We start from the raw sequence: 24814 nt of genomic DNA on the forward strand, positions 1-24814 counted from the left end.
CCACCTGGCATAAGGAATGGTGGCTTGGCTCGATTTTTGATCTGGACATTCTCCATGGGAGCCCCGTTGGCCTTAAAAACTAGAGAATTGCAAGGATTTATTTAAAAAGTTGGGTAACTAGGTACCAACTTATTATTATTTTTTTAGAATTTTAACTAAAAAGGAAAAAAAAATAAATCAACAACAGACATAAAAAAACCGTAAAAGAACAAAAAAGTGTTAAAGGTTGATGGAACCCTCCCAGAATCTTTGTAGAGTCCCACACAAACGAATGAATAGCAGGATCTATTTTTTTTAAAATAATTCCATATCAACACTCCACTCCACTCTTTCGTAGATGTGTCTTTTCATTTTGAAATTGTAAAATATACAAACTGTACCAAGAAAGCCATTAAACTGAATTTAGAGAGACCCCCAAAATTCCCAAGTACTCCCAAGTTTCCCAAGCTAGAAAATGTCCCATTCACAAGTGTCTCTGGTGAACAGTTAGTTCATGATGAGATTGGAGTGTTTTCTTTTCTTTCTAGCCCTCAAAACATTTCTATATAGCTCCCCTTTTGCAGAGTAAAAACTAATAAAGCAATTTCAAAGTTATTGAAAGGTGTTAAAAAATCATTCACTAGCAAGAATGGCAAGTCCTCTGAAAAAGTATTCAAAAACAGGATTTAATGAGATATGTGTAATTATTTAAAAATGACCCTTACCTTCTGGAAGTCAAGGAAACATTTTTAAAATGCAATACTTGATTTTTTAAAAATACAAGTCAACCAATGTAAATGAAGAATCAAAATTTGCTACTTAGGCTATGTGTAGTGGCACAAGCTTGTAATCCCAGCAGCCCAGGAGGCTAAGGCAGGAGGATCTCAAGTTCAAAGCCAGCCTCAGCAAAAGTGAGGTGCTATGCAACTCAGTGAGACCCTGTCTCTAAATAAAAGAAAGTCACTTGAGAAGCAGGTGACCCTACAAATAAATCCCAAATCTGTATGTTATCTGACTTTCTCCTTCATCTCTCAATGTTCCTTGTATACTTTCAAGAGATGATGGGTATTATTTATCCCTCCCAAATTGAATCTTTAGGATTTTGCTGGATGCCATGTTTGCTAGTTCAGGTACTAAATAAAATTTCACCTAGAGTTCCAGCAAGTTTGGCTTCTGTTCCCATGACTTAGAAACCATCAGGTTAGTTCACAATTACTTCACAGCTGCTTTTATTTGTTAAGTTCAAAACATAGCTATCAAACATATCAAGCTTTATATGTGGGGAGCTCTGTCAAACCCAGTGTCAATGCATACTTAAGGTGACCAGTGCATTGTGATTTGCCCAAGTCTTCCCTGCTTTTAGCACAGTAAGTCCCTCAGACCTGGGCAAACTGGGATGCATTGGTCATGGGTACTACAAAGCATAAAAAAATTAAAAACTAAAAACAATCATAACTTATTCTGAGTATGATTTTTTTGGGGGGTACTGGGGATTGAACTCGGGGGGCACTCAACCACTGAGCCACATCCCCAGCCCTATTTTGTATTTTATTTAGAGACAGGGTCTCACTGAGTTGCATAGTGCCTCGCTTTTGCTGAGGCTGGCTTTTGAACTTGTGATCCTCCTGCCTCAACCACCTGGGCCACTGGGATTATAGGTTTGCATCACCACACCTGGTGGTGGCCTTGTTTTTGTAGAAACAGGTACATGCAGTAGGACCTCATGCTCTTTGGAGAATTTTAAATCCTGAGCAGTAGGGAGTTGCATGAGAAGCAGGTGACCCTACAACCCAGTTCTGATAAATAAATCCCAGATGTGTATTGTTAAGTGTCCTTCTCCTTCATCTCTCAATGTACTTTATATACTCTCAAGAGATGATAGATATTCTTTATTCTTCCCAAATGGAATCTTTAGGATTTTGCTGGATGCCCCATTTACTAAAATCCCCCTTTGTTTAAACAGGGTAGTGACGTGGATCTTGCTGTGTGTATCCAATTGCACCTTTTTTTGATACCTAACAGCTAGCGATCCTAATCACAGGCAGAAATCTCAAGCAAGAGCCCCTGTGTATTTTCCTGAAAAGTCACCCTTCCACAGTCGCTTCTGTCACCAGTCATTTTGTGTGTGTGTGTGTGGGGGGGGGGGTGGAAGGTGCTGGGAATTGAACCCAGGGCCTTGTCCAGGCTCAGCCTGTGCTCTATCACTGAGCTCGGCCTCCAGGTCCTTGTCATTTAATATTACTTATGAGTGTCCTTTGTCTTCCCTATACCTGTGATAAAAAAGTGGGGCTAACCACAAACTATGTAGTATTAATAGAGATGAATTTCCTCCACTGGGCCAATTATAGAACAGAGATAATAAATTCAAAGTGAAATGATCTCCGAAGAATCGGAGAGTATTTGGAAATAAAACCAGTATTTTCCAAATATTCCAAGATGTATGTTTTATGACGTTGCTTTGGATGGTGATCATCATTACAATTTTTTTTCTTGTACAGGGATGGTTCCATTTCAGGTGTGTGGGAAGGTATTCTCCCCAAATGTCTTAAAAATGAGCCTATCAGGCAGCGTTGCTTTTTGTTTAGAAAAATTAAATGAACATCCGTTATGCTTTGATCGCAATCAATGACTGCTGCTCTCTTCAGTATTATCCATAAACCTAGGTGCCAGGAGATATGAGAGAAAACAGCCAGGGAGTGGGAGCTTGGTGGGGGTCGGGGCAGGAGGGCCGCCCATCTCTCCCAGATCCGACCTCTAAGTCTTTCCTACTCTTTCATGACTTTCTGTGTGGAAAGCTGTTGGGATTATCTGGTTCCACCATAGAAAGGCTTCTTCCTTGAAGAAACAGCTAGTACTGAACAGGACTTCCTGGAAGCACCAGATGGTCCGAGTTTGCCATTCAAAATAGAGGTCTGCTCTCGATTTTATGGTAAGAGCAGAGCTCTGTCCAGCAAAAATGGACACAGCAGTGGAATTCATAAAAAAGGGAATTTACTCATCAGAGCTGCAAAATTATGCCATCTATTTCCACCTTTTGCTTAAGAGCAACAGGGGAAAACCGAAAGCACTGCTGAAGGGGATGTGACAGCTTTGGGGGGGTCTTGGCACCTGCTTTTCCTTTGGCTGCAATTCTCAATCCTCAGGTATTTGGGGGGCCAACACCGTAGAATTTGGACCTGGACTCAGAAAAGATTTCCTTGGTTGTCTATCTGCCTAATGTCTCATTTCCCACCAGTCACCCGAATACAACTGACTCGGGTTATCAGACATTGATCATTGTCTGGTATTTATCAATTTATCACCTTGGCTGCCTGGTTTGGTACCCACTGGGAGGCGGATGCTCTTGCAGGGACCTGGTGCATCTTTCTTACAAGTGTTTCTCCTCTCTAGATAATTGTTCAGTGAACTTGACTCAGTAAGTGGGCTCCAGGCTGATGTCAGAGGTCCCCATGACCACTGCGAAAAATGACTTGGACCTGAGTTGTCCCTAGTCGACTTGATATTCAGGGTAAGGCACAGTCTCCACTTGGAGGTCAATATTTGCAACATTGCATGCTTGATGTCTCCAGTTTTGTTTTAATAAATATCTCCAAGCCTATGATGGCTTTTGCCTTCCCCTGTGTATCAGAAGTGTTGGGGTCCATCATAGGTAGGAAATGGGAAGGGCAAAGGGGAAGAAGACAAACCACTACAGAGATCAGTGAAGATACTAGAACCTGAACTGGGGCTGTTTAAGGAGACGGTTTCATTTTGGAGTCTGATATTTTCGCTCAGCATGGGATTTTAGGTACCATGTTTTTTTTTTTTTTTCCCTTCTTCCCACTGCATGTGAAAATGTCATCATTTATTTTTAAATGGTTCTAAATTGCAGATTTTAGTTTATTTCAAATCAACCCTATTTTTGAATAACTTTTAATGGGAAGAAATGAAGCAGGGTCATCCCTAATCTATTCTATTTGAAGACGAACTCAAACAAATACCTGTTTGTGAATTCCAAACTCTCTCACCAAGAAAGACAAAGAGATAAAAATACATTCGAAATAGACTTTGCTTCGCTCAGTCCTTGGTGGAGAAGGTCAAGTATTGCACTTTAAAATTTATTTTCAACTGATATTTTCTCCCAACTTTTGCCCTGAATGCACCTACATATATGCTTTCCAAAAACATGATTTTTTTGAAACCTAAATATAAAAGCAACTAGTTTTTTTTTCTTTTTTGCATTCAACTTTGGAAGATCACTTTACTGTACAGAGCTACGCTTTTAAGAAATGGCATATTTACTTACAGAATTGAGAGATGGGGGCGTCCAGCTGAGGCACGTTCCCACCCTTGGCATTGAGCTTCTGAACTTGGGTCGGGGGTACCGGTTTGTGGGACTGTCCAGTGGCCCGGTACATAGCCTGGACCCACAGGATGCGATCCTGCTCGTCATCGCTTGCAAATATCACTGTGTCCCCTTCTTTGACTGCATTGAAGAAGGCTCGGCCACCTTCCAAACCTGAAAGAGGAGGGAAATACAACTTCTCAGCGGAGCCGAGACTCAGCCCTTAGGAGGCAGCTCCTGAAGCTTCTCCTTGGGCCAGGGGAGGGGAGGAGCCATGGATTTGACTCTACCATGGGGAGCCTGAGAACCACTTGGCCACCGAGTGGGACCATGGTGTTAAAGAGCCTGGCTCATGTCCCTTCCTTAATCCTACTGGTGACAGTACTGTCACCAAACATCTGCCCTACAATTTCCCCTCAGATTTAAAAACACCACCAAAACCTCTCCTGACCTTTGTCTCCCCTTCAGGGACTGTTCTATTCTCTTTACAACAAAAGGGGCATCTCTATTGAGGCTTCTCAAATTCTAGTACATGTTAGAATCCCCTGTAGCTTCTGACTCAGTAGGTTCTGGAATGAGCCTAGGATTCTGCATTTCTTTTCTCTCTCTCTTTTTTTTTGGGGGGGGGCCAGGGGTGGGTACCAGGGATTTAACTAAGGGGCATTGACCACTGAGCAACATTTCCAGCCTATTTTTGTATTTTGTTTAGAGACAGGGTCTCACTGAGTTGCTTAGGGCTTTGAACTTGCGATCCTCCTGCCTCAGCCTCTCAAGCTGTTGGGATTACAGGTGTGCACCATGGTACCTGGCTGCAATTCTGCATTTCTAACAAGCTCCAGAGGATGCTGGTGTGAAGACCACAGCTGGAGCAGGAAGGGGCTCTCTCTCCTCCTGTTGGGCTTCAAGTTCCCTCCAATCAGGCTGCTGCTTGACTGAAATTTTCTTTTCAAGGCCACCAATGACCATCCCTGAGTCTGATGGTCAAAGTTCTAATTTCTTTCTGTTATCTAATGAGCAGCATTTTACACTTTCTCCCTTCTTCTTTTTTTTTTAAATTTGTTCTTTTAAGATATATGTGACGGCAGAGTGAATTTTGACATATCATATGTACATGGAGTCTAAATCCTGTTCTTGTGGTTGTACATGATATGAAGTTTCCCTGGTCATGTGTTCACATATGAACACAGAAAAGTGATGTCCCCCATTCATTCAACTTTTCTATTCCCATCCCCTCCCTTCCCTTCATTCCCCTTTGTCTAATCCAATGAACTTCTATTTCCCCACCCCCTGCAATTATTGTGTGTTAGCATCTGAATATCAGAGAGAACATTTGGCCTTTGGTTTTTGGGGATTGGCTTATTTCACTTAGCATGACAGTCTCTGGATCCATCCATTTACTGGCAAATGCCATCATTTCATTCTTCTTTATGGCTGAGTAATATTCCATTGTGTATTTTCCTTATCCATTCATTTGCTGAAGGGCACCTCGGTTGGTCCCACAGTTTAGCTATTGTGAATTGTTACTCCTTTCTCTTTTTAAACACTCTCTTTACTTGGCTACCAGGAAAACTGATTTCCTCCCTGGCTGCTGTTTGTCTTGCTTACCTTGCTCCTCCTCATCCTGACCTTCAAATGTGGGAGCACCTTGGAGTTCTCTCCTTGTACCCCTTCTCCTCTTTATCTACGGCACTCCCACGATGCTACCTAAACTTTCAGTGCCAGGACTATGCCGAGTGAAGGTCCTCATGTTTCTTCCTGAGCCCTGAACCTTTTCCCTTAAGCTCTGGACTTGGGTGGCAGTGGCTTCCTGGACTTCTCCTTGGGGTATCTGATGGACATCCCAAGCCTGCCTTCTGCAACATGGAACTCCTAGTCTTTCTCCTTGACCTCCTCTTCATCTCAGGAAATGGGGCTTGTCTCTCCAGATGTTCAAGTTCCCAATCCAGGAGTCATTCTTCATGTTCTCTCTGGTTTCTCCCAAAGGGCATGGATGGACATTTCGATGATTCTACCTTCAGGACATTACCAGAACGTGGCTTCTTCCACCTCCAGTGACGCCACCCTGAATCGCACTGTAAACCCCTCTTATGGGTTATTTGAACAGCGTCCCATCTGATCTGTGTGATTCCAGCTTCATTATGGATGGTGGGTTCTCAACATGGCAGCCAGCCAGTCATGGGTTTAGGATGAGAGTCGGATCCTATTATTTCTCTGCTCAAAACATGCCAGTTTCCACATTCCACTGAGATGAAAGCCTAGCTTCTGACACAGCCCGGAGCTTACATTGATGGGCACCACCTTGAGTTTTCTCTTTCTTTCATGCACATCTGTGCTCCATTCATTGCAAAACCAATGATCTCTTGTTGTTTCTGGAACACCCAGGCATGTTCTCACCTCAGGGCCTTTGCATCTGCTGTTCTCTGAATCTAGAGTATTCTTCTTCCAGATATCTGCATGATTCCCATCCCCATTTCCCTAACATTTTTTGCTTACATTCACATTCTCAACAAGACCTTTTCTGGCCTCTACCCCTTATTTCCATCTCTCTTTATCTCGCTTATTTTTTTCCTATTGTTCTTAGCACCTTCCAGCAAACTGCATCACTTATTTTGCTTCATGAGGATGGGGGTTTTTCTGTTTCACTCACTGCTGTTTGCTTGGTAAGTAGAACAACACAGAACGCACAGTAGGTGCTCAATAAACACACACTGAATGAATGATATACTATAAATCCATCTTTTTCTATAGTCAGTCTTCAAGGTTGAAATCAGTAGGTGGAAGCATCTATTTCCAGAACCCTATGTGTATTTTGGGTCCCTTGGAACTTTCTATCTAGAAACAAAGCTTCATCAGGTTTCTCATCATCATCCCAATATCACTTCAAAGTTCAAAGGAGTTTAAATGAGTGACTGGCATCTCCAAATTTCTAGTGAGGTCCAGTCCGGTCTGACATTAGCATTGGAAGCGATTTCTGGTGATAGTAAGACTTCTCCATCGTGATGACGATCTAAATTTTGCAAATTTCTCACTTAGAAAGACCAGGGTGTGCGGACAATAAACAGCTGTTTCTTTATATGGAGAGTCTAGAGGTACAATATCAAGTTTTAATAAAAGCATTTTGACGATTAAGATTATGAGGGATATTTTGTCTAATTTATTTTTTGGTGGGGGTACTGGAGACTTAACCCAGGGGCACTTTACCACTGAGACACATCCCCAGCCCTTTTTATTTCTTATTTTGAGACAGGGTCTTGCTAAGTTGCTTAGGGCCTCGCTAAATTGCTGAGGCTGGCCTTGAACTGGCCTTGAACTCCTCCCTCAGCCTCCTAGGTCACTGGGATGACAGGTGTGCACCACAGTACCTGGCTTGTCTCATTTCTTAGGATGGGTATAAACATGTATAGTTTGGGGAGAATGGCAGATAGTTAATGAGCTGGGGAAATCCGGTGAACTTAATGGATGGTATAACAAGAAGGAAAATTCTGGAAGTGAGGGAGGAGAAGAGCTTTGAGGGGTACTGTCAGTCTGGAAAAATGAATACCAAACATTTAAAAGAAGAGTGGCTTGGCAGACTGTAGTCTAGACTTGGGATAAGCTACCTTGCTACAGTCACTAAATGTCAGGCTAGCTTTCACTGGAAGGGTGCTGTCTCCCTTCCCCAGGGCCTGTTGCTGGTGATGGAGACAGTGTTCCTGGTACTACTGTCAGAAAGACAACCAGGGTCACCTTGGGAATTGGAGAGCCCTCTCCATTATGTGGTCATTCAGAGACAAAGAAAGATGCTAAATTTTCAGGTTTTCATTTAATTTCCTAGGCAGATATAATGGTGCATGCTTGTGATTCCAGCTCCTAGGATAGGCTGAGGCAGGAGGATTACGAGTTCAAAGTCAGCCTCAGCAACTTAGTGAGGACCTAAGCAACTCAGCAAGACCCTGTCTCTAAATAAAATATAAAAAGGACTGGGGATGGGGCTCAGGGTTTAAGTGCTCCTGTGATTAATCCCTGTAATCCCTGGTACCAAAAAAAAAAAAAAGTAACCCTAAGATATAAGTGCTAGTATTCCCATTTTACAGATGAGAAAACTGAGTCATGCAGATATTGATAACTACCCTTTGGACCCAAAGCTAGCCTGGGAGCAGCAGAGCTAGGCTTCTAACCCCGACTATTTGGGTGCAGAGCTGATAGATGTTAAGTGCTGAGCTATAAGACACCAAGGACACACAGCAACACCAACAAGGAGAGAAAGAGCAAAGCAGTTGAATGAGAGCCAAGAGAGGAAGACACAAAGGGAACAGATTACAGATGGGTGCCACCATGCCCAAAAGGAAGTTTTATTTCCAACACACACTTTATAAGAAATTCTGCATTGAGGGGCTGAGGATGCAGCTCAGTGATGGGGCACTTGCCTAGCATGCTTAAGGGTGGGCCATAATCAAGGCAGGATCAGTCAAAGCAGCGATTCCTGGGGCCGGATGCTGTAAATTTTTATAAGGTGGGACATTTTATGACCTCTCTATGGAGAAGACAGAGCACAGTCCCCCGGATGCTGACCTGCCAAGACCCAAGGACACATCTGAGAACAGAGAGAGGCAGACCAGGGGAGGGTGTATTGGCCAGCTCCCTGGGGTGGGGAGGGACTCCTTTCCAATAACTTGCACTAAATAAGTATTCACTGTAGCCTATTTATAGCAGGGAAGGGGGTCTATATGAGTTGTCAATGATTATTTTAGTTGCTCAACATACTGCACCATGGAATTATTTATTCTAAGTGAATGTCTTTTCACTGGATGATTACATAGCTTGGGGAAGTGAGACACTGTAATGCACTCTTCAAATCATTCCAGAGAAAGGTAAGTAAAACATTTTCATTTTTTTAGCTCAAAAGGAGGAGCTTCTAAGTGAGACTCACATACACTCATTTAACAATTCCCCAAATTGACATTTTGAGGACCCTAAACAGGTGTAATTTATTTAGCACAAATTTATTTATTCATTGGTGCCCAGGATTGAACCCAGGGGTGCTTACCCACTGAGCCACATCCCCAGTCCTTTTTATATTTTTATTTAGAGACAGGGTCTCACTGAGTTGCTTAGGGCCTTGCTAAGTTGCTGAGGCTGGCCTCAAACTTGCAATCCTCCTGCATCAGCCTCCCAAGCTGCTGGGATTAAAGGTGTGTGCCACTGTGCCTAGCAATACAGATGCTTTTGATGGGTGACCATCTGGATCCTGGGCTGAACCTAAGGCAAAGACATCCAGTTGCATTCTTTGTATGGTAAAGAATGGGCAATGATGGTCGCTAGTCCATTAACATCTCCACCAGTGGGTTCCATTAACAACCTGGGTAAGGGGTGGGAAAGGCAAAGATGGACCCTGATGTCCTCCAAGATTTGCATCCGTCTTCCAAAGAGTGGTTGACTAGATCCCTCAAATCTCTGAGGACTTTGGCTAAATATGCAGGACTTAGATCTCTATCTGGTAAACTTTTTTTGCATGTAGGAATTACCTACAATGGTTATTTAAATATGAGAATTATTCCTTCTTTCTTTCTGGTTCATAGGTTAGAAGTGGGACTTAGGAAGTTTTATGTTTATTATTTATTTTTTATTTTGTTACCAGGAATTGAACCCAGGGGTGCTCAACCACTGAGCCCCAGCCCCAGCCCCTATTTATATTTTATTTAGAGACAGGGTCTCGCTGAGTTGCTTAGGGCATCTTAAAGTTGCTGAGGCTGCCTTTGAATCTAAGATTCTTCTTGTTTCAGCCTCCCAAATGGCTGGGATTACAGATGGGTGCCACCATGCCCAAAAGGAAGTTTTATTTTTGTCACGCACTTTATAAGAAATTCTGCATTAAGGGGCTGGGGATTCAGCTCAGTGATGGAGCAGGGCCTAGCATGCTTAAGGCCCTGGGTTCAATCCTTAGCACTGCCTAATAATAATAATAATAATAATAATAATAATAATTCTGTGTTAGACTTTTTAAAAAATGACAGTTGTGAATATTAAAATCTTCACTTTCTATCAAACATTACAGTATTTCACTGCATAAGTATTGCAAATTTTATGCCATTTTTGTTTTGCAAAAAGTGGGTGCAAGTCAAGAGTGGTGGTGCATGCCTGTAATCTCAGTGACCTGGGAAGCTGAGGTAGGAGGATTGCAAGTTTGAGGCTAGCGCCCGGCAACTTAGCAAGGTCCTAACCAACTTAGTGAGATCCTTCTTCAAAATAAAAAGCAGAAAAAAGTCTGGGGATGTGGCTCAGTGGGAAAGCATCCCTGGGTCCAATTTCCAGGATTTAAAAAAAAAGTGGGGTGAGACCATTCTGTGAAGCTTTCTTTTAAAATTATTCTGGTGTTACTTTTAAAAAAAATCATTTATTATTTAACTTTGCTATAGATGAGGCTGTAGGGAATACTTGTGAATCTACGTTAATGCGGTGGCGACAGTACTTGGGAAATAAATAGGACTTGGCACAGAGAGAGGCAGGGAGGAGAGTCTGCTTATTATCCTCAGGAACATAATCAATTTACTTTCCACTTTTGTAAAGGAATTTATAAACTATATCTCATGGGATAATGTTTTAAAAAAAAGAAATAAAAGAAGCTTTAAAAATATACTTGCACAGTTCTTCTTCCCGCATGTCCACAGAATAGCTCTCTCCCCAACTCTGCCTCCTCCTCTGCTGAAGGGAGACAGTCTTGCTTTCATCTGATAAATAACAACGATGGCTTGGCACCTAGCAAGTGCCATAAGGTAACCTGGGCTAGACCCCAAGTCCAAGCTCTATCATGAAGATGCCTTTGATCGCTCAGAATCTCAGGGTGTTTTTTTTCCCCAGCTAGAAAGTGGGATGGGGATCCAGGTCCCCCTCCACTTTGTGGGATTGTGGTCAGGACCAAAGCGATTGCAGAGAGGGAAAGAAGGACCAATTTAAGAGGAATTACTGTCCGTGGACGGTCTGAGTTTTCTTTCTCATACTGACCTTTCAGCTTCTTGCTTGAAGCTGCAGGTCTTAGAAATGACTGAGTCTATGAAGAGGACCCAGTGACTAAAGAAGGACCCAAACCATCGGGGAATGCCCGGATGGGGGATTTTGTAACTCTGGACCCCCTTCTTTCAATGACAGGCTCTGTGAAATTTTTCATTTCAAACTCCAGCTCATGTTCATGATGAAGTCTTTCCAGGCAGAGCTTTGAATTCACGACCTACGTGGTCAGCTCTGCCCTCAGACTCTGGTGAGAGGCCAGTTAACCTCAGGCAGTCCAAAGGGGTGGGGCGGATCCCTGTCTCCAAGTGGGCGGGGCCAAGTGGTCCCTGCCACACCTTTTCAGGTTAACACCCCATCTTCTTATACTCTTATTTTTTTCTTTTATGTGTATTTCATTGCATGTGGAAGAGCAATATGGGAGTAGAAAAAAAGGTTTTGGGCCAAATAATGCAGTATGGTTGGAAATGCTTGTGCAGATTTGGCATAAAAATAAACCTCTCTGGGAGAGGGCTGTTGGTGCTTGTGGTTCATTAATATGCTGAAATGATTTCGCACCCCCCACCCCCATTTTGAAGGTTCTTTGAGGCTGATTTCTATTCATTTTTTTTCTTTCTGGGAAAAAGTTAAAATGGGTAGGGGGAGAGGTGTGAGGGGGCAGGATATAGAACTTGGGCAATGTAGAACTTACAAGAAATAACTACCATTTCCACGGTTCCCGTAATTACACGAGACTCAGGAGCATCAATGTCTGTGTTTATGGATTGGTGTCTTTGGCAAAGAGACTATTAGGGAGGTTTTTGCTTCTCTGAGTCCCATTTGCTAACCTTGGTGAGTACCTGGATTCTAGCTAGGGTTATGTGGGTGTATGGGGGGTGGGTTCACTGGGTCACAAAGACATATCTGCCACTCACCACTGGTGAAAACCAACACACACCAACAGATACACGAAATGCAATTTGGGGACTTCTTTCTCAGTAATACTTTTTAGCATCAAACGGCATAGTCTATATTTGATGTAGTTACAGGTACAGAATATAAAAACACAGCTGTTTTCTTTTGGGTTTTTAACCAGAGAATCCCTGTGTAAAACCCAATGTCCTGGCTGAGCATGGTGGCGCACGCCTATAATCCCAGTGGCTTCGGAGGCTGAGGCAGGAGGATTGTGAGTTCAAAACCAGCCTCAGCCATGGTGAGGTGCTAAGCAACTCAGAGAGACCCTGTGTTTAAATAAAATACAAAAGAGGGCTGGGGATGGGGCTCAGTGGTGGAGTGCCTCAGAGTTCAATTCCTGGTACCCCCTTTCCCCCCAAAATAACCCCCAACATCCTAGATGAGGATGGCATTTGATCAGCCAGGATGTAAACTCTAAAATGGGGACTGAAGCCATCAGGATCACCTGTGAAACCCTCTATAAACTGGATTCGTTGTGCCCAGCAAGTAGTTAAGTACCCGGCAAATGTTGATTTAAGAAGAGTGAGTTTGTGGCTTCATGGCCTTGAGGGTGGGCAGGTACCTGGCTGGGGGTCAGTGTAGTCCACAGTGTAGCCATCCAGTTGTAGAAGTTCCTGAGGCTCAGCTTTCTTCTCACGATAACTGCACATGGCAAATGTGTACTGACTGACCTGGGAAGGAAAAGCAGATTGTGAGGTGGTTCTTTTAAAGTCCATCTGCCCCAGAGAGACCCTCTCCATTTGACCACAGCCTCTCCCCTGAGGCTCTGGACTCAACAGCTAGGTTCAAATTAAGTTTGGCCACCTTCTGGCTGTGTGTCTTTGAGCAAGTTACTTAACCTCTCTAGTCCCCCATCACCTCATCTGTAGCTTAGGTATGATCTTAGCACCTACTACACTGGCTTATGGCGAGTATTGAATGGGTTCACACATGCATTAGAATCTCATCTTGGCACTTAGAAAGTACTTCAGAAGGGTACATAATTATCATAATCACTGTTCTAATTATACCTGAGTTAAGATATATGCAATTGCCATTTTTTGGGGGGGGCATTACCAAGGATTGAACTCAGGGGCACTTGACTACTGAGCCACATCCCCCACCTTATTTTGTATTTTATTTAGAGACAGGGTCTCCCTGAGTTGCTTAGGGCCTTGCTAAATTGCTGAGGCTGGCTTTGAACTCCTGATCTTCCTGCCTCAGCCTCCTGAGCTGCTGGGGTTACAGGTGTGCACCACCATACCTGGCTCTTGCACTTGTCATTTTTGTGGAGCAAAGCTGGTTGAATGGAGGCAATTTGTAGGTTCTCCCTAATAAGACCAGGGCCCTGTCTGAGGCTGCCACACACACTTGCAGACACAGGTGAGAGACCAGGCATTGACTCAGCCTTATTAAGCAGCATTTTAGTTGTGCAGGCCTATTCTCAGCATCAAGCTCTGCAGGTCTTTTTCTGCTCCCACCCTCACTGCAGGAGTGTTCTGGGTTGCTTCGGTCTTCCCTTCATCTCAGACAAGCACAGTTGTGACATGCTGTCACAAGCAATGAGCACTCCATCGCTAGGTGCTGGTCACAGTGGAGCAATCCCCAGCCCCCGACGGCCCCTGTCACTGGTGCCCTAAGTGGCAGCCCTCACTCTGCCCGACGTGCAGTGTCCCTGCCAGGGCAGGGTGGGCGTGCAAGGCTGCAGGGCCACCTTCAGGACCCTGTCGTCCTGTCACCGTGCATCCAGACCCAGCCTGGATTCTCTCCCTTGGGCCCACCCCAACTGGCGGGTGAGCTCGAAGGCAGAGTTACCAGCCGTGGCTGTCAGATGTCACCCCCTTATTCAAGGAGACATTTTCGAAGTGAACTTTGATCCCAGCTGGGGACAATTTTAGTCTCCTCAATGGTGAGGTTAGTCTTTTTTTTTTGTTGTTGTTTTAAAATGAAAATAAGAAATGGGTGTTCTTCAGCCCAATAAGCATCTCCCTGGCTGTCCGATCTTGAAATTCATGGAGCAGGATGAAAGGTGTTCTCAAAAATATGTTCCGGCGGGTTGGATTGTGTGTTGCTGCCCTCTGTTGGTTCCTGATTAAAACTTTACCTTCCCACTCGACTTTCCTTATAACACAGGAGTCCAAGAACCTGTTTCTGACATTGTCAAGACCCTGATGGATCCTATGGGCAACAGAAGGTCAGATTCCAAGAGACACTTGGTAAGGGAACCTGAATTAATTTGCAGTAATAAACAGAATGACAACAACATCTCCTGCTTCTAAAATGCCAGGCATGAAAGACTTGACTCCCATCCCAGTTCCATAAGTCCCTGAGTTTCCATCTGATTTGTATTTTATTATTGCTTGAGAATTATGGAGTGTGTTGTGCTGGGGATCGAACCCAGAGCCTTGTGCATGTGAGGCAAGCACTCTACCAACTGAGCTATAGCCCCAGCCCACTTTCTGTATTTATGTAAGCATCTTCCTTGTATTTTTGTACTAACATTCTAATATGTAGCTCAGCGGGTCTATTTGCCTAGTAGATTATAAATCCTTTCAAGGTGGGACCCTGGGTTCCTGCATCTTGGTTCTCTTAAAAAAAAAAAAACACAAAAGCTACCATATAATGGACATTCCCCAATTACATCTGATTGGTTCTAGAGAGGTGGACAGGTCAGTGACATTTCCCCTGAAGTTACATGTCATTCCAGGCACAGCACTTGGGGGTTCCAACCTGTGACTGGTCCTCTGGATGGCACACGGATAGGTCACCTGCAGATGGTGATCACAGATGCTGCTGAATGGTACAGTGGGGATTTATGCCTGTTATTTCATCAGGCGACGTGAAAGATGATATAGTTCATTAATACGATTAGTCAGAGAGGTGCTAATATTCACTTGAGATTAGAAAAATATCACAACAGAAGGGTGTTATTACAAAATTCTTGCATTTACTATTACTGCACTGTTGGGGCTTTTTCCTTTTGGTTTTGGTGGCTTGCTTCTTGTCCCGCTGTTCGCTGCTGCCCTCTTCTGGCTAGACTGTGAAGTTGCGCCTGGCAAACTGATGGGAGTTTGGTTTCTTCAGATCTCTTTATAGAAGTAGGATTGATTTCTTTAGAAATAGGAGTTGATTTACTAAGAGCGTTTTTTTTTAAACTGAGGATCTGGAAATTTAGGACATAAAGGAGGGGATAAGGATCTTTGACTGATTTTAATTTTTGCAAATTTTTGGGGAAACTTCGTTTTTCTACAGCACTTGAAGGGAGGGGGCACGGCAAAGATTTAGGAACTTTTGCTTGTTAAATTTCCATAAGACTCACTAAGTGAAAGCAATTTTCAGTGAAATGCATACTTTTCTGTCACAGTAAAAGTTCTTAAAATTGCATTTTGATGAAAGGTTAATGAGATAATGCCAATATCGTTGGCAGAGCTTAGAATGCATCTTAGAAGTCAGAGTCAGTCACCCCACCCCTGTCCCAGAGGCAGACGGGGAGAGGGAGGGAGCTCAGAGGAGAGCAAACCTCTCTGACAATGCCCTATAGAGAGAGGGCTTAAAGGACGAGGGTTTTGACACCACTGGGATTTTTAGCTGTATATAACTTCTTGTAAAATCAAGGATGGGGTGTTGGGACTTCAGAATTTTTTTTTTTTTTTTTTTTTTGTACCAGGAATTGAACTCAGGGACACTTAACCACTGAGCGGCATCCCCAGTCCTGTTTTTGTGTTTTGTTTAGACACAGGGTCTCACTGAATTGCTTAGTGCCTCACTAAGTTGCTGAGGCTGGCTTTGAACTCGTGATCCTCCTGCCTCAGCCTTCTGAGCCACTGGGATTTCAGGCATGTGCCACTGTGCTTGGCAAGGATTTTTAAAATTTAATCTTTCTAGTACTGGGGATTGAATCACTGGGGATGCTCTACCACTGAGCTACCTCCACAGTCTTTTATTATTTTATGTATTTATTTATTTATTTTGCGGGGGCGGGGGAAGGTTTACCAAGTTTCTTTATTTGAAGAAATGGTAGAAATTAAAGTACTTAAGTGGATATTTTGGTACAACTTGTAGAAAAGATAACCCCAATATGCATACATTGCCTTGATGACCAGGGAGGTTATTTGGTGGCTATGGAGAAGTCAGTCTAAGGCTTAGCTCTCATTATCACTGTCTCCCAGGGTGTGCTTGTATTATGGTTGGGATGTGAGGTGTCCCCCAAAAGCTCACGTGTGAGACAATGCAAGAAACACTGAGAGATGAAATGACTGGGTTTCCGAGAGCCTTAACCCAATTAGTAAATGAACCCCTGATGGGATTAACTGGGTGGTGGCTGGAGGAGGTGGGTGTGGCTGGAGGAGGGGGCATTGGGGGCGTGGCTTTGGGGTCTCTATTTGTCTCTGGAGAGTGGAGTCTCTTTCTGCTTCCTGATCACCATGTGAGCTGCTTCCCTCCACCACACTCTTCCTCCATGATGTTCAGCCTCCCCTGGAGCCCTGAGGAATGGAGCCTGCTATCTGTGGACTGAGACCTCTGAAACTCTTAGCCCCCAGATAAACTTTTCCTCCTCTAAGATTGTTCTTGTCAGGTCTTTTGGTCACAACAGCAAAATTCTGATTAAAACAGCTTGTCAAAGAGATATTTTGTCACCCCAGATTGCACAAATTGGTTACGTGGCCAACTCATTTCTTGATAATTGTCACCTGCTAATTCAGGTAAGGAGTCTCCATGAAGTCACACAAAGCTGGGGTCAATTTTGTCAGTGGCCAGTTTGTGTAGTCCCAGCAGTGACTGGCTGACACTTTTTTCCCAAGCACCAAGCACATTCCCTGGCATTCAGCCGAGTCTCCCAGTCCTCATGGCCTGGTTTCGTGACATCCTGAAGGAAGATTCGACCACCTGGTGGGGTCCCTCCTTGGTTCTGCAGCCCCATCTGTTTTCAGCATGTTAAGTTCTCTGCAAAGTTCTTCAAAGCCACATGATCACAGTCCAAGCAGTAAGACACGAACAGGTCAGAGGCTTAGTGCTCCATGCAGATCTGGCAGTTGATGGTGGCCTCTGGGTCCCAGAGGCAGTTCTACTGCACCTGTGAGGTGGACGCGGTCTACCTGGCTGGCAGCTGCAAGGCATATGGCTTGAGTCAGTTCAAGGGTGTCGTGCAGAGGTGGTGAATGGCTGCTGGCTCTGAGTGGCTGGGGCTTGATGGAGCACCTGGTTGGGTCCCAACAAGTTGAAGCAAGAAACCTCAGGGACTCTCAGGAAAGAACATCTCTTTATTTTTCATTTTGAGACAGAGCCTTGCTAAATTGCTGAGGCTGGCCCCAAACTTCTGATCCCCCTTCCTCGGCCTCCCAAGCTGCTGGATTACTGATGTGTGCCAGTCACTGCACCTGCTGGCTATTGGGACTTCTGAGGAGATGGCCATAAAGGCTTTATTGTAAGGGTGGCTGAACCTGTGATTCACAGGGACCCCTTTAGCTCTTTGCCAGATACCTGTTTAAAGTAGAAAAAGGTGACCTGCAGCCTCCTGCGGCCACCTGCCGTAGTGCATTGTGTGTGTTGGGGTGGGGGAAAGTTTCGAATAGGCAAAGTCTTTAAGTCAGACCAATTGGATCAGTTTCCCAGGTCAGGGGGCTGGGCCCTACCTCATGGTAGAGTGCGTGACCTGGAGGCCCTGGGTTCTAAGGCCAGCACTAAAAACCAGAACACACCCCCCCAACCAAAAAAAAAAAAAAAAAAAGCAAAACAAACTCAGGTCAGGGTGAAGTTTAAGAGTTTACATTTTTATAATTGTCTCAGTCATTTCTATTTTTTTTTTTTTTTTTTGGTACTGGGGATTGAGCCCAGGGATGCTTAACCACTGAGCCACATCCCCAGCCCTTTTTATTTATTTTGAGACTTGCTGAGTTGCTGGGGCTGGCTTTGAACTTGGATCCTCCTGCCTTAGCCTCCTGAGCCATTGGGATTATGTCTCAGATGTTTCTTAATGTATACTTATATTTGAGATTCACTGTTCTAACATATAGGATCTATCCAAAACCTTTAAGATTGCCTCTGAGTTACCAGTGTATTTATCAAGAACAATCCAGTTGTGATTTAATAAGGTTGGCCCTGTATTGTCTCTGAAGTTCCTTCCCCTTCTGTCTATAAAAGATTAAAATACTTGGATGTATAACTTAACAGTGGGATACATTTTTTTTCTAAAATCCCTATTCTTGCTGTTCCTTGAGAATTAATCAGTGGTAGCTTTTACTGGCTCTGGTTACCAGTTTTTCCCAAAGTCCATATACATGTATTTTAGAAATGAGTTCTTTATTATGGCTCATTTGCTCATTTAGTAAATACTTAGGTATTGTGTTCATTTCAGGAAAATAAAGATGCAGAAACCCAGACATGATTTCTACCCTTGTGTCAAGCATAGACATTAATCACATTATTTCAGACTAGTGTTATTTTCATTGTGACAAATAATAACAGGAGAGGTCCATGTTTTAGGAGTCTTGTTATGGAAATTAGTTCCAAGCCAACATGGTGGAAATTTGGGTCTACTTTTTCTTCTATTAGGTGCAGACTCTGTTCTACTGCTTACCTCTTTGACCCACTTTGAGTTGAGTTTTGTGCAGGGTTAGAGATAGGGGTTGAATTTCATTTTGCTACATATGCATTTCCAGTTTCCCTGGCACCATTTGTTGAAGAGGCTATTTTTTCTCCAATGTAAGTTTTGGTACCTCTTTCTGGTATGAGATAACTGTATTTATGTGGGTTTGTTTCTGTGTCTTTTGTACCATTGGTCTATGTATCTGTTTTGGTGACAATACCATGCTGTTTTTGTTACTGTGGCTCTATAGTTTAATTTAAGCTCTGGTAAGGTACTGTGAGACCTGAGGATATGGCCTGCTTGGTGGCTGGACAAGGTATTCATAAGGTAGCTGAATGAACCAAGATTTGAGGATGGACAAAATTTTTATGGTATGAGGCACCCAACTGCTGGGGACTAAGGACCATTTGTAACGTGATGTGATTGTGAACAAAGGATTATAACATGTCAATCCCAGACTCCTGACTGACGTCAAGAAGGCCATCTGGCGTGGTAGAGGAGGCACATTTTTTGAGCTGTACAGACTGGATTTGATTTTCAGACCCATTAAGTTTCTACAAGCTGTGTAACCCCAGACAATCCACATAATTTTGCTGTGACACAGTTTCCTTATCTTTAAATGGGTATGAGTTTTTGGTAGTGTTGGGGATCGAATCCAGGGCCTTGTGCATGCTTGGGTTCAACACCCCTCTGATGATGTCCTTTGTCCCTGGCTAGAAGGATACCTTTTTATCATCCATCATTTTCTTCCCCTAGTATTTGAATTAGGCAGGGATCTCATGTAGGGAAGATTTAACTACTTGTGTGTAAGAAACACTAAAGTAGACTGTTTGTCGGGGGATACTGATATTGGATGTCCTCTCTTTCTTTTAGGGTTTTCAAACCATTTCCTCTGTATTAAATTTTTTATTAATATATATATTTTTATTTTGGTGGACACAGTATCTTTATTTTACTTTATGTGGTGCTGAGGATCGAACCCATTGCCTCACACATGCTAGGTGAGTGCTCCACCTGTGAGCCACAACCCCAGCCCATGTATTAAATTTAATGTATAAAATCACAAGTATTTTGGGAATTATGGGTTGCTAACTCTATAAAATAGATTGCATAAGACATAACATCTGAACTGAGAGGAACAAAGACACAGAAAGTCATTTGGGTTAATAACTATTCTATTTCATTTTTTTTAAATAATGTCCCCCCAACATATCCCACTGAGGCTGCCTGGGAGACCAGGGCAGATTTAGGGGAGTCTGCTCCCTTCCCAGCTCCCACACCTTCTCACAGATTTGACCAGACTAGGTCTTCTAGTTTCACTTTAGCATTTTGAGTGTCAGTGTGGCTAAAACCAAAACAAAACAAAACTAGAAATCATTGTCATGTCCAACAAATGATATTCTTCACTGCATGCAGCTATTGGAGGGCCTATATTCACTGCCTGGACGGCCATTCATTTTTCAAACAACCTGGCCCATTTTTGCTTCCTCTGAATTGGGCCAGGATGGGTGACCTTGAACTTGTCTCCTGCAGCCCTGTTGTCAACTGAGGTTATTTTAAAGGGAGTGGGGGTTTTTTTTTTCTCTTTATCATTTTGATACAGTGCTTTTCAATGGGATCACATAAACTGGGGAGAAGAAAAAAAAATGGAAAAATCTCCCAAATTATACAAACGCTATTTTTTAGGTAGGCCACCAAAATTGGATTTAGGCATTGTTGCAATAAATAAATAGGGCAGAGATGGAGACAGAAGACCTGAGTTCTCATACAGGCTCCCCATTAACTTGGTGATGATGGGGCTGTCATTTCACCTCTGCAGGTCCCTGAGGGTGTAAGGGAGGAATTTGATGTAGGTTGAAATGGGATATTTAACCTGGGGGATGGAGGCACCCAGCGCAACTCAATGGCTCTTCAAAATGAATCAGAATCTGACTTGCATGAAAAAAACCTCACAAAATCCTGAAATTCATCTCTTCTGCCTTTCTAGGAAAACCGCCGAGCCTTAGATGCCCTTTTATGATTTTCAGAAGTGAGCACACAGCTTGCTTTGGAGCTACTGTGTGATTCTCATCTTCTCTTGGAGGAAGGCTCAGTGTGAAGGGCCTAAAACATCTGTGTTCCAGTTGCACAGCCTAAAAAAAAATCCTTCTCTCCTTCTCGGTCCAGCACAGATTGCACAGACACGGCTCCGCTGAGATTTTTGGCCCATTTCCTCTTGCTGTTTTCCTAAAGAGTTTCCCCCTCTAAAGTCTCTTCCAAAGTAAGAGATCAGCGAAGTCTTCTAAGCACTTTGTCATTGGGAAGATTCCTGGTGGAAAGTCACGCATCCCATGGAGCATTTGCTGGTGGCCTCAGGGTGGAGGGGAGATCCATGCCATGGGACAAAGGTCACTTGTCCAGTTCCTCTGGGAAGATGTCTCACCCACTGTCCAGGCCACGTGCTCTGTCTTTTCTCAGAACCAGCCAGGCATTGCCTGAGTTGTTCTTTTCTCTGTTTCTTCCTGTTCCTTCAAACAGGTCCCGGATGCCCATAGCAGACACTGGCTAGGAAGTGTGTATAGGTGTGGTGGCAAAGGGAAGGCCAGAGGTGAATCAGAAACAGAACTGGTCTTGAAATAGCACAACACCTACTAGGAGAGGCCAGGCACCCTCCCAAGGGATTCTAAGAGAAGTTGCTTTGCCAAAAGTACAGGAAGCACGGAGGGGAAAGAATCACCCCATCCAGCACTGCTTCTTTCCATGGCCTGTCTCCCTATTTACACTGTGCTGTCTTTAAAGCAGACATTGGCTGTTTTTGCCTGCCCAGCGCCCATTTCTGGGCATCCTCAGTTTGCACTGGAAATAGCCCACTAGGATCATCAGTCAAAATGCAACCCCTTCCCCTTGCTAAAAGTCAGGTGCATGACCCACACTGGATCAATCTGATTCTCTCTGGAATTTGACCCTGCAGTGGAGTGATGCAGAATAAAAAATGGTCAGAACCCATTTGACCTAGGACCACACTCGTGACATCCTGGACTTCAGCTTTTTCAAGAATCCTGGGTGCCACCTGCAACCCTTCTAGTACATTCTTTTCTTTTTTTAAAAAACTTAATTAGCTGAGTCTATTTCTGCTGTTTGTATATTAAAAACCCTAACCGATGGCCTTTCTGGAAGTGAGACCAGACTTCTTAGTTCTTGTCTATGTCCTCTCAATGTGCCCTGCACAAAGCAGGGGCTCAATAAGTATTGGTAAGTTGACAGACTGATGGAACGCATCTCAGAATGGAATGTCTTCCATGGCTTAATTAAGGGTTATTTTGGGGGATGGGGACCATTCCCAAATTTTCCTTCTGGCTAATTTACTTTATGGTTTTGCTTTACCTTGTAGCAATTATGAAAGCAAAGATGGCATCTTGCTTATAAGCAGAGATGCTTATAGTGGAAGAGCAGGTATTTGAGTAGTAGAAGAGTGGAAGTTCAGGGTTGGTGGAACTTTCAAGGTCACTTAGACCTAGAAGGGTGCTGCTTTATAGTGAGATTTCATGATTGGTAGTATTCTCAATACTAGCCAAGTAACCCAGTGAGCCCCACTTGTCACTGAATTACAAGCTGGCTCACTCTGTGAGGTCTTTCCAAGTACAGCTTACATTAAAAGTTTGCAAACCAAATGGCAGTGTATATACTCTGGGGGAGTCTGCAAATTAGAAATAAATAATGGCGAATTCTTTTGTAACTAAAAGATCCTGATACAAAAAATAATTTTTTTTAAAAAAGGCTTTTCAAGGATACACCATTACTATTTCTGAAAAACTTCTGTCTTAGAAACAATACTCAAGAGAACCAAGATAGTCTTTTTATATTACCATGTATCATTAATAGCAATATATGCATCTGCCTCAGTAGCTATAGATGCACAGGTGTTCCTCATAGAATTGTTCTTTTTTTGGTACTAGAGATTGAACCCAGGTGTGCTTAACCACTGATCCACATCCCCATCCTTTTTCAGATTTTCTTTAGAGACAGGGTCTCACTGAGTTGCTTAGGGCCTCGCTAAGTTGCTGAGGCTGGCTTTGATCTCGAGATCTTCCTGTCTCAGCCTCCCAAGCTGCTGGGATATCAGGACGGCATTGTTAATAATAACCTACATTGAGAAAGCCCAGAAGTCCATCAAAAAGGGAAAATTCTACAGGGTATGGATCCAGAACTAAATGCGGATGGAGCCAGAGCTATGTGTGTAAATGTGGAAAAATGTCTATAATAGCTGGTATGAATAAGTTGTGGAGACACAGGAAGACTACGGTTAGCTTTGATCTGGAAAAAAATATTTTATCAAACATGCTTATGGGGGCATTGCTGAAGACTTCTGAAAGCCCCCTCACTAAGAGAGTGAAGTATTCTCCTCCAGATAATTCCAAATTGAATCTATTAAATAATGAAATAGGTGCAAAAAGTCCGACTAAATTTTGGTCTTGCTCATCATGCTTACCTCGGGGCTTTCGGAAATACCAAATTACTTGAAGACAATGTCAGTATCCCTGCTGTCTCAACCAGACACATGTTGGCTCCTTTCTGGGGTCCTCCTCCATCCCTGCCAGAGAACTGGGCAGAGTGAGGCCTTCTCTCCTTATTTATTTGATATACTTCTGTATTGTTAGAATGAAAAAAAAATAACAGGCATTCCTTGATTTTTTTTAAAATGTTAAAGTGATACAAAAAGGAAAAAGAGCAAGAGGGAGCCTTCTAGGTATTAGAAATGTTCTGTTTCCTTCTTTGAATGGTGTTTACATGGATACATCATCTGTAAAAATTTATCTAGCACAATGTTTGAGCTTTGTGTCTTGTATGTAAGCTACACCTCAGTGAAAAAAGCATTCATTCTTCCTCGCACATCTTTATTGCGGATAGCTCTTAAGACTGAGTTAAAGAGTTACCTGCACCAACACAAAAAACCTTTTCTTCCATCTCTTCCAGACATTCTTACCGATGGCCCATAAATACCTAGGGGAAAGAGAAAGACCAGAGCCGCATTAATGTGTGAGTGAGAGCACAGGAGAACACACTTTACCAGGAAGTCTGGTGCTCCTTCACTGGAAATGCAGGAGCCCAGGAGCAGAATGAAGATTTAGGAGCTCTAGATAGTAGAGAACAAGGAGCAGCAGGCCGGGTTCACTTCCATGGACAGGAGGAGCTGTGTCCCAACATCAGACTTGAATCAGATGCATTGACTGATCCCAGAAAGCACCTTGGAAAACCACCTGGTGACTTAATGTGTTTATGTGCTAAAAAGTCTTTTAGGTAGGGAATTTCCTGAAAGATATTGTGCAAGGCTGGGGTGTGTGTGTGGGGTGGAGTGCAAAATCTCACAATTCCGCCTGTGTCACCTCTTGCCAGGCGTCCTTCAGGAAAACCTTCCCTTGCTATCGTTTGCTCTAATTCTGGCATATTACAGGAAGGAAGTTCCATACCAACGAAGGGCATCTCCCTTTTCCAAATGTTCTTCTGTTGGTGGAAATTTGTCTTTATATAGAAAAGTGAGATAAGAAGCAATGTTAAAAACTATAGAGGCATAGCTCAAAGTACTCTGGAGATTTTCAGATCACTATTACCAATTCCCCATTGGGCATGTGGACCCTGCACATTGACCTGGAAGTGATAAAGGAGGTGAGCCTGGCCCTTGGCAGACTCTCCAGGTTGAAGGGAGGAGAGAGATCTGGTGACACTCAGATACATCCAAATTCTCCAGTTGCACAACTGGCATCACCTGCTAACACACACCTACTGGACGACTTCTAAACCTTCATTCACCTAGAAGCAGACTGAATTTCCATTTTTGGAACATAAGGAAGAATGCACCTAAATAAAATTTTGACTGTCTGATTTGTTTTAGGGGCTCTTAGGCCCTCCCTGCTTGCCCCCCACCCCATGCCCCTGTAAAATCAACTCAGAACATCAAGACAGAAACCTGGGAGTCATCCCGAGTCCCTTTGTTTCCTCATGCTTATTCCTCAGTTTCCAAGTGCAATGGA

At 43.4% G+C, this 24814-nt stretch overlaps 1 protein-coding gene across 6 annotated transcripts in view; it reads right to left on the reverse strand.

Annotated features, from left to right (window-relative positions):
* The window catches only part of CADPS (calcium dependent secretion activator), a 479847-nt gene that overhangs the window by 155539 nt on the left and 299494 nt on the right, over positions 1-24814 (reverse strand). For all 6 annotated transcript variants that reach the window (XR_014020728.1, XM_081283086.1, XM_081283087.1 and 3 more), the window contains exons 9-11: positions 23720-23786; positions 12804-12912; positions 4265-4477 (exon numbers count right to left, since the gene is read on the reverse strand). Coding sequence is in view for 5 of the 6 variants with exons in the window: in XM_081283086.1 (XP_081139212.1) it covers positions 4265-4477; positions 12804-12912; positions 23720-23786 (389 nt within the window). In the remaining variant the exon portion in view is untranslated. The remainder of the gene's footprint in view (positions 1-4264; positions 4478-12803; positions 12913-23719; positions 23787-24814) is intronic.

The sequence above is a fragment of the Spermophilus citellus genome (assembly GCF_964194105.1).
Source record: "Spermophilus citellus genome assembly, chromosome: 3".
Classification (NCBI taxonomy): Eukaryota; Metazoa; Chordata; class Mammalia; order Rodentia; family Sciuridae; genus Spermophilus; species Spermophilus citellus.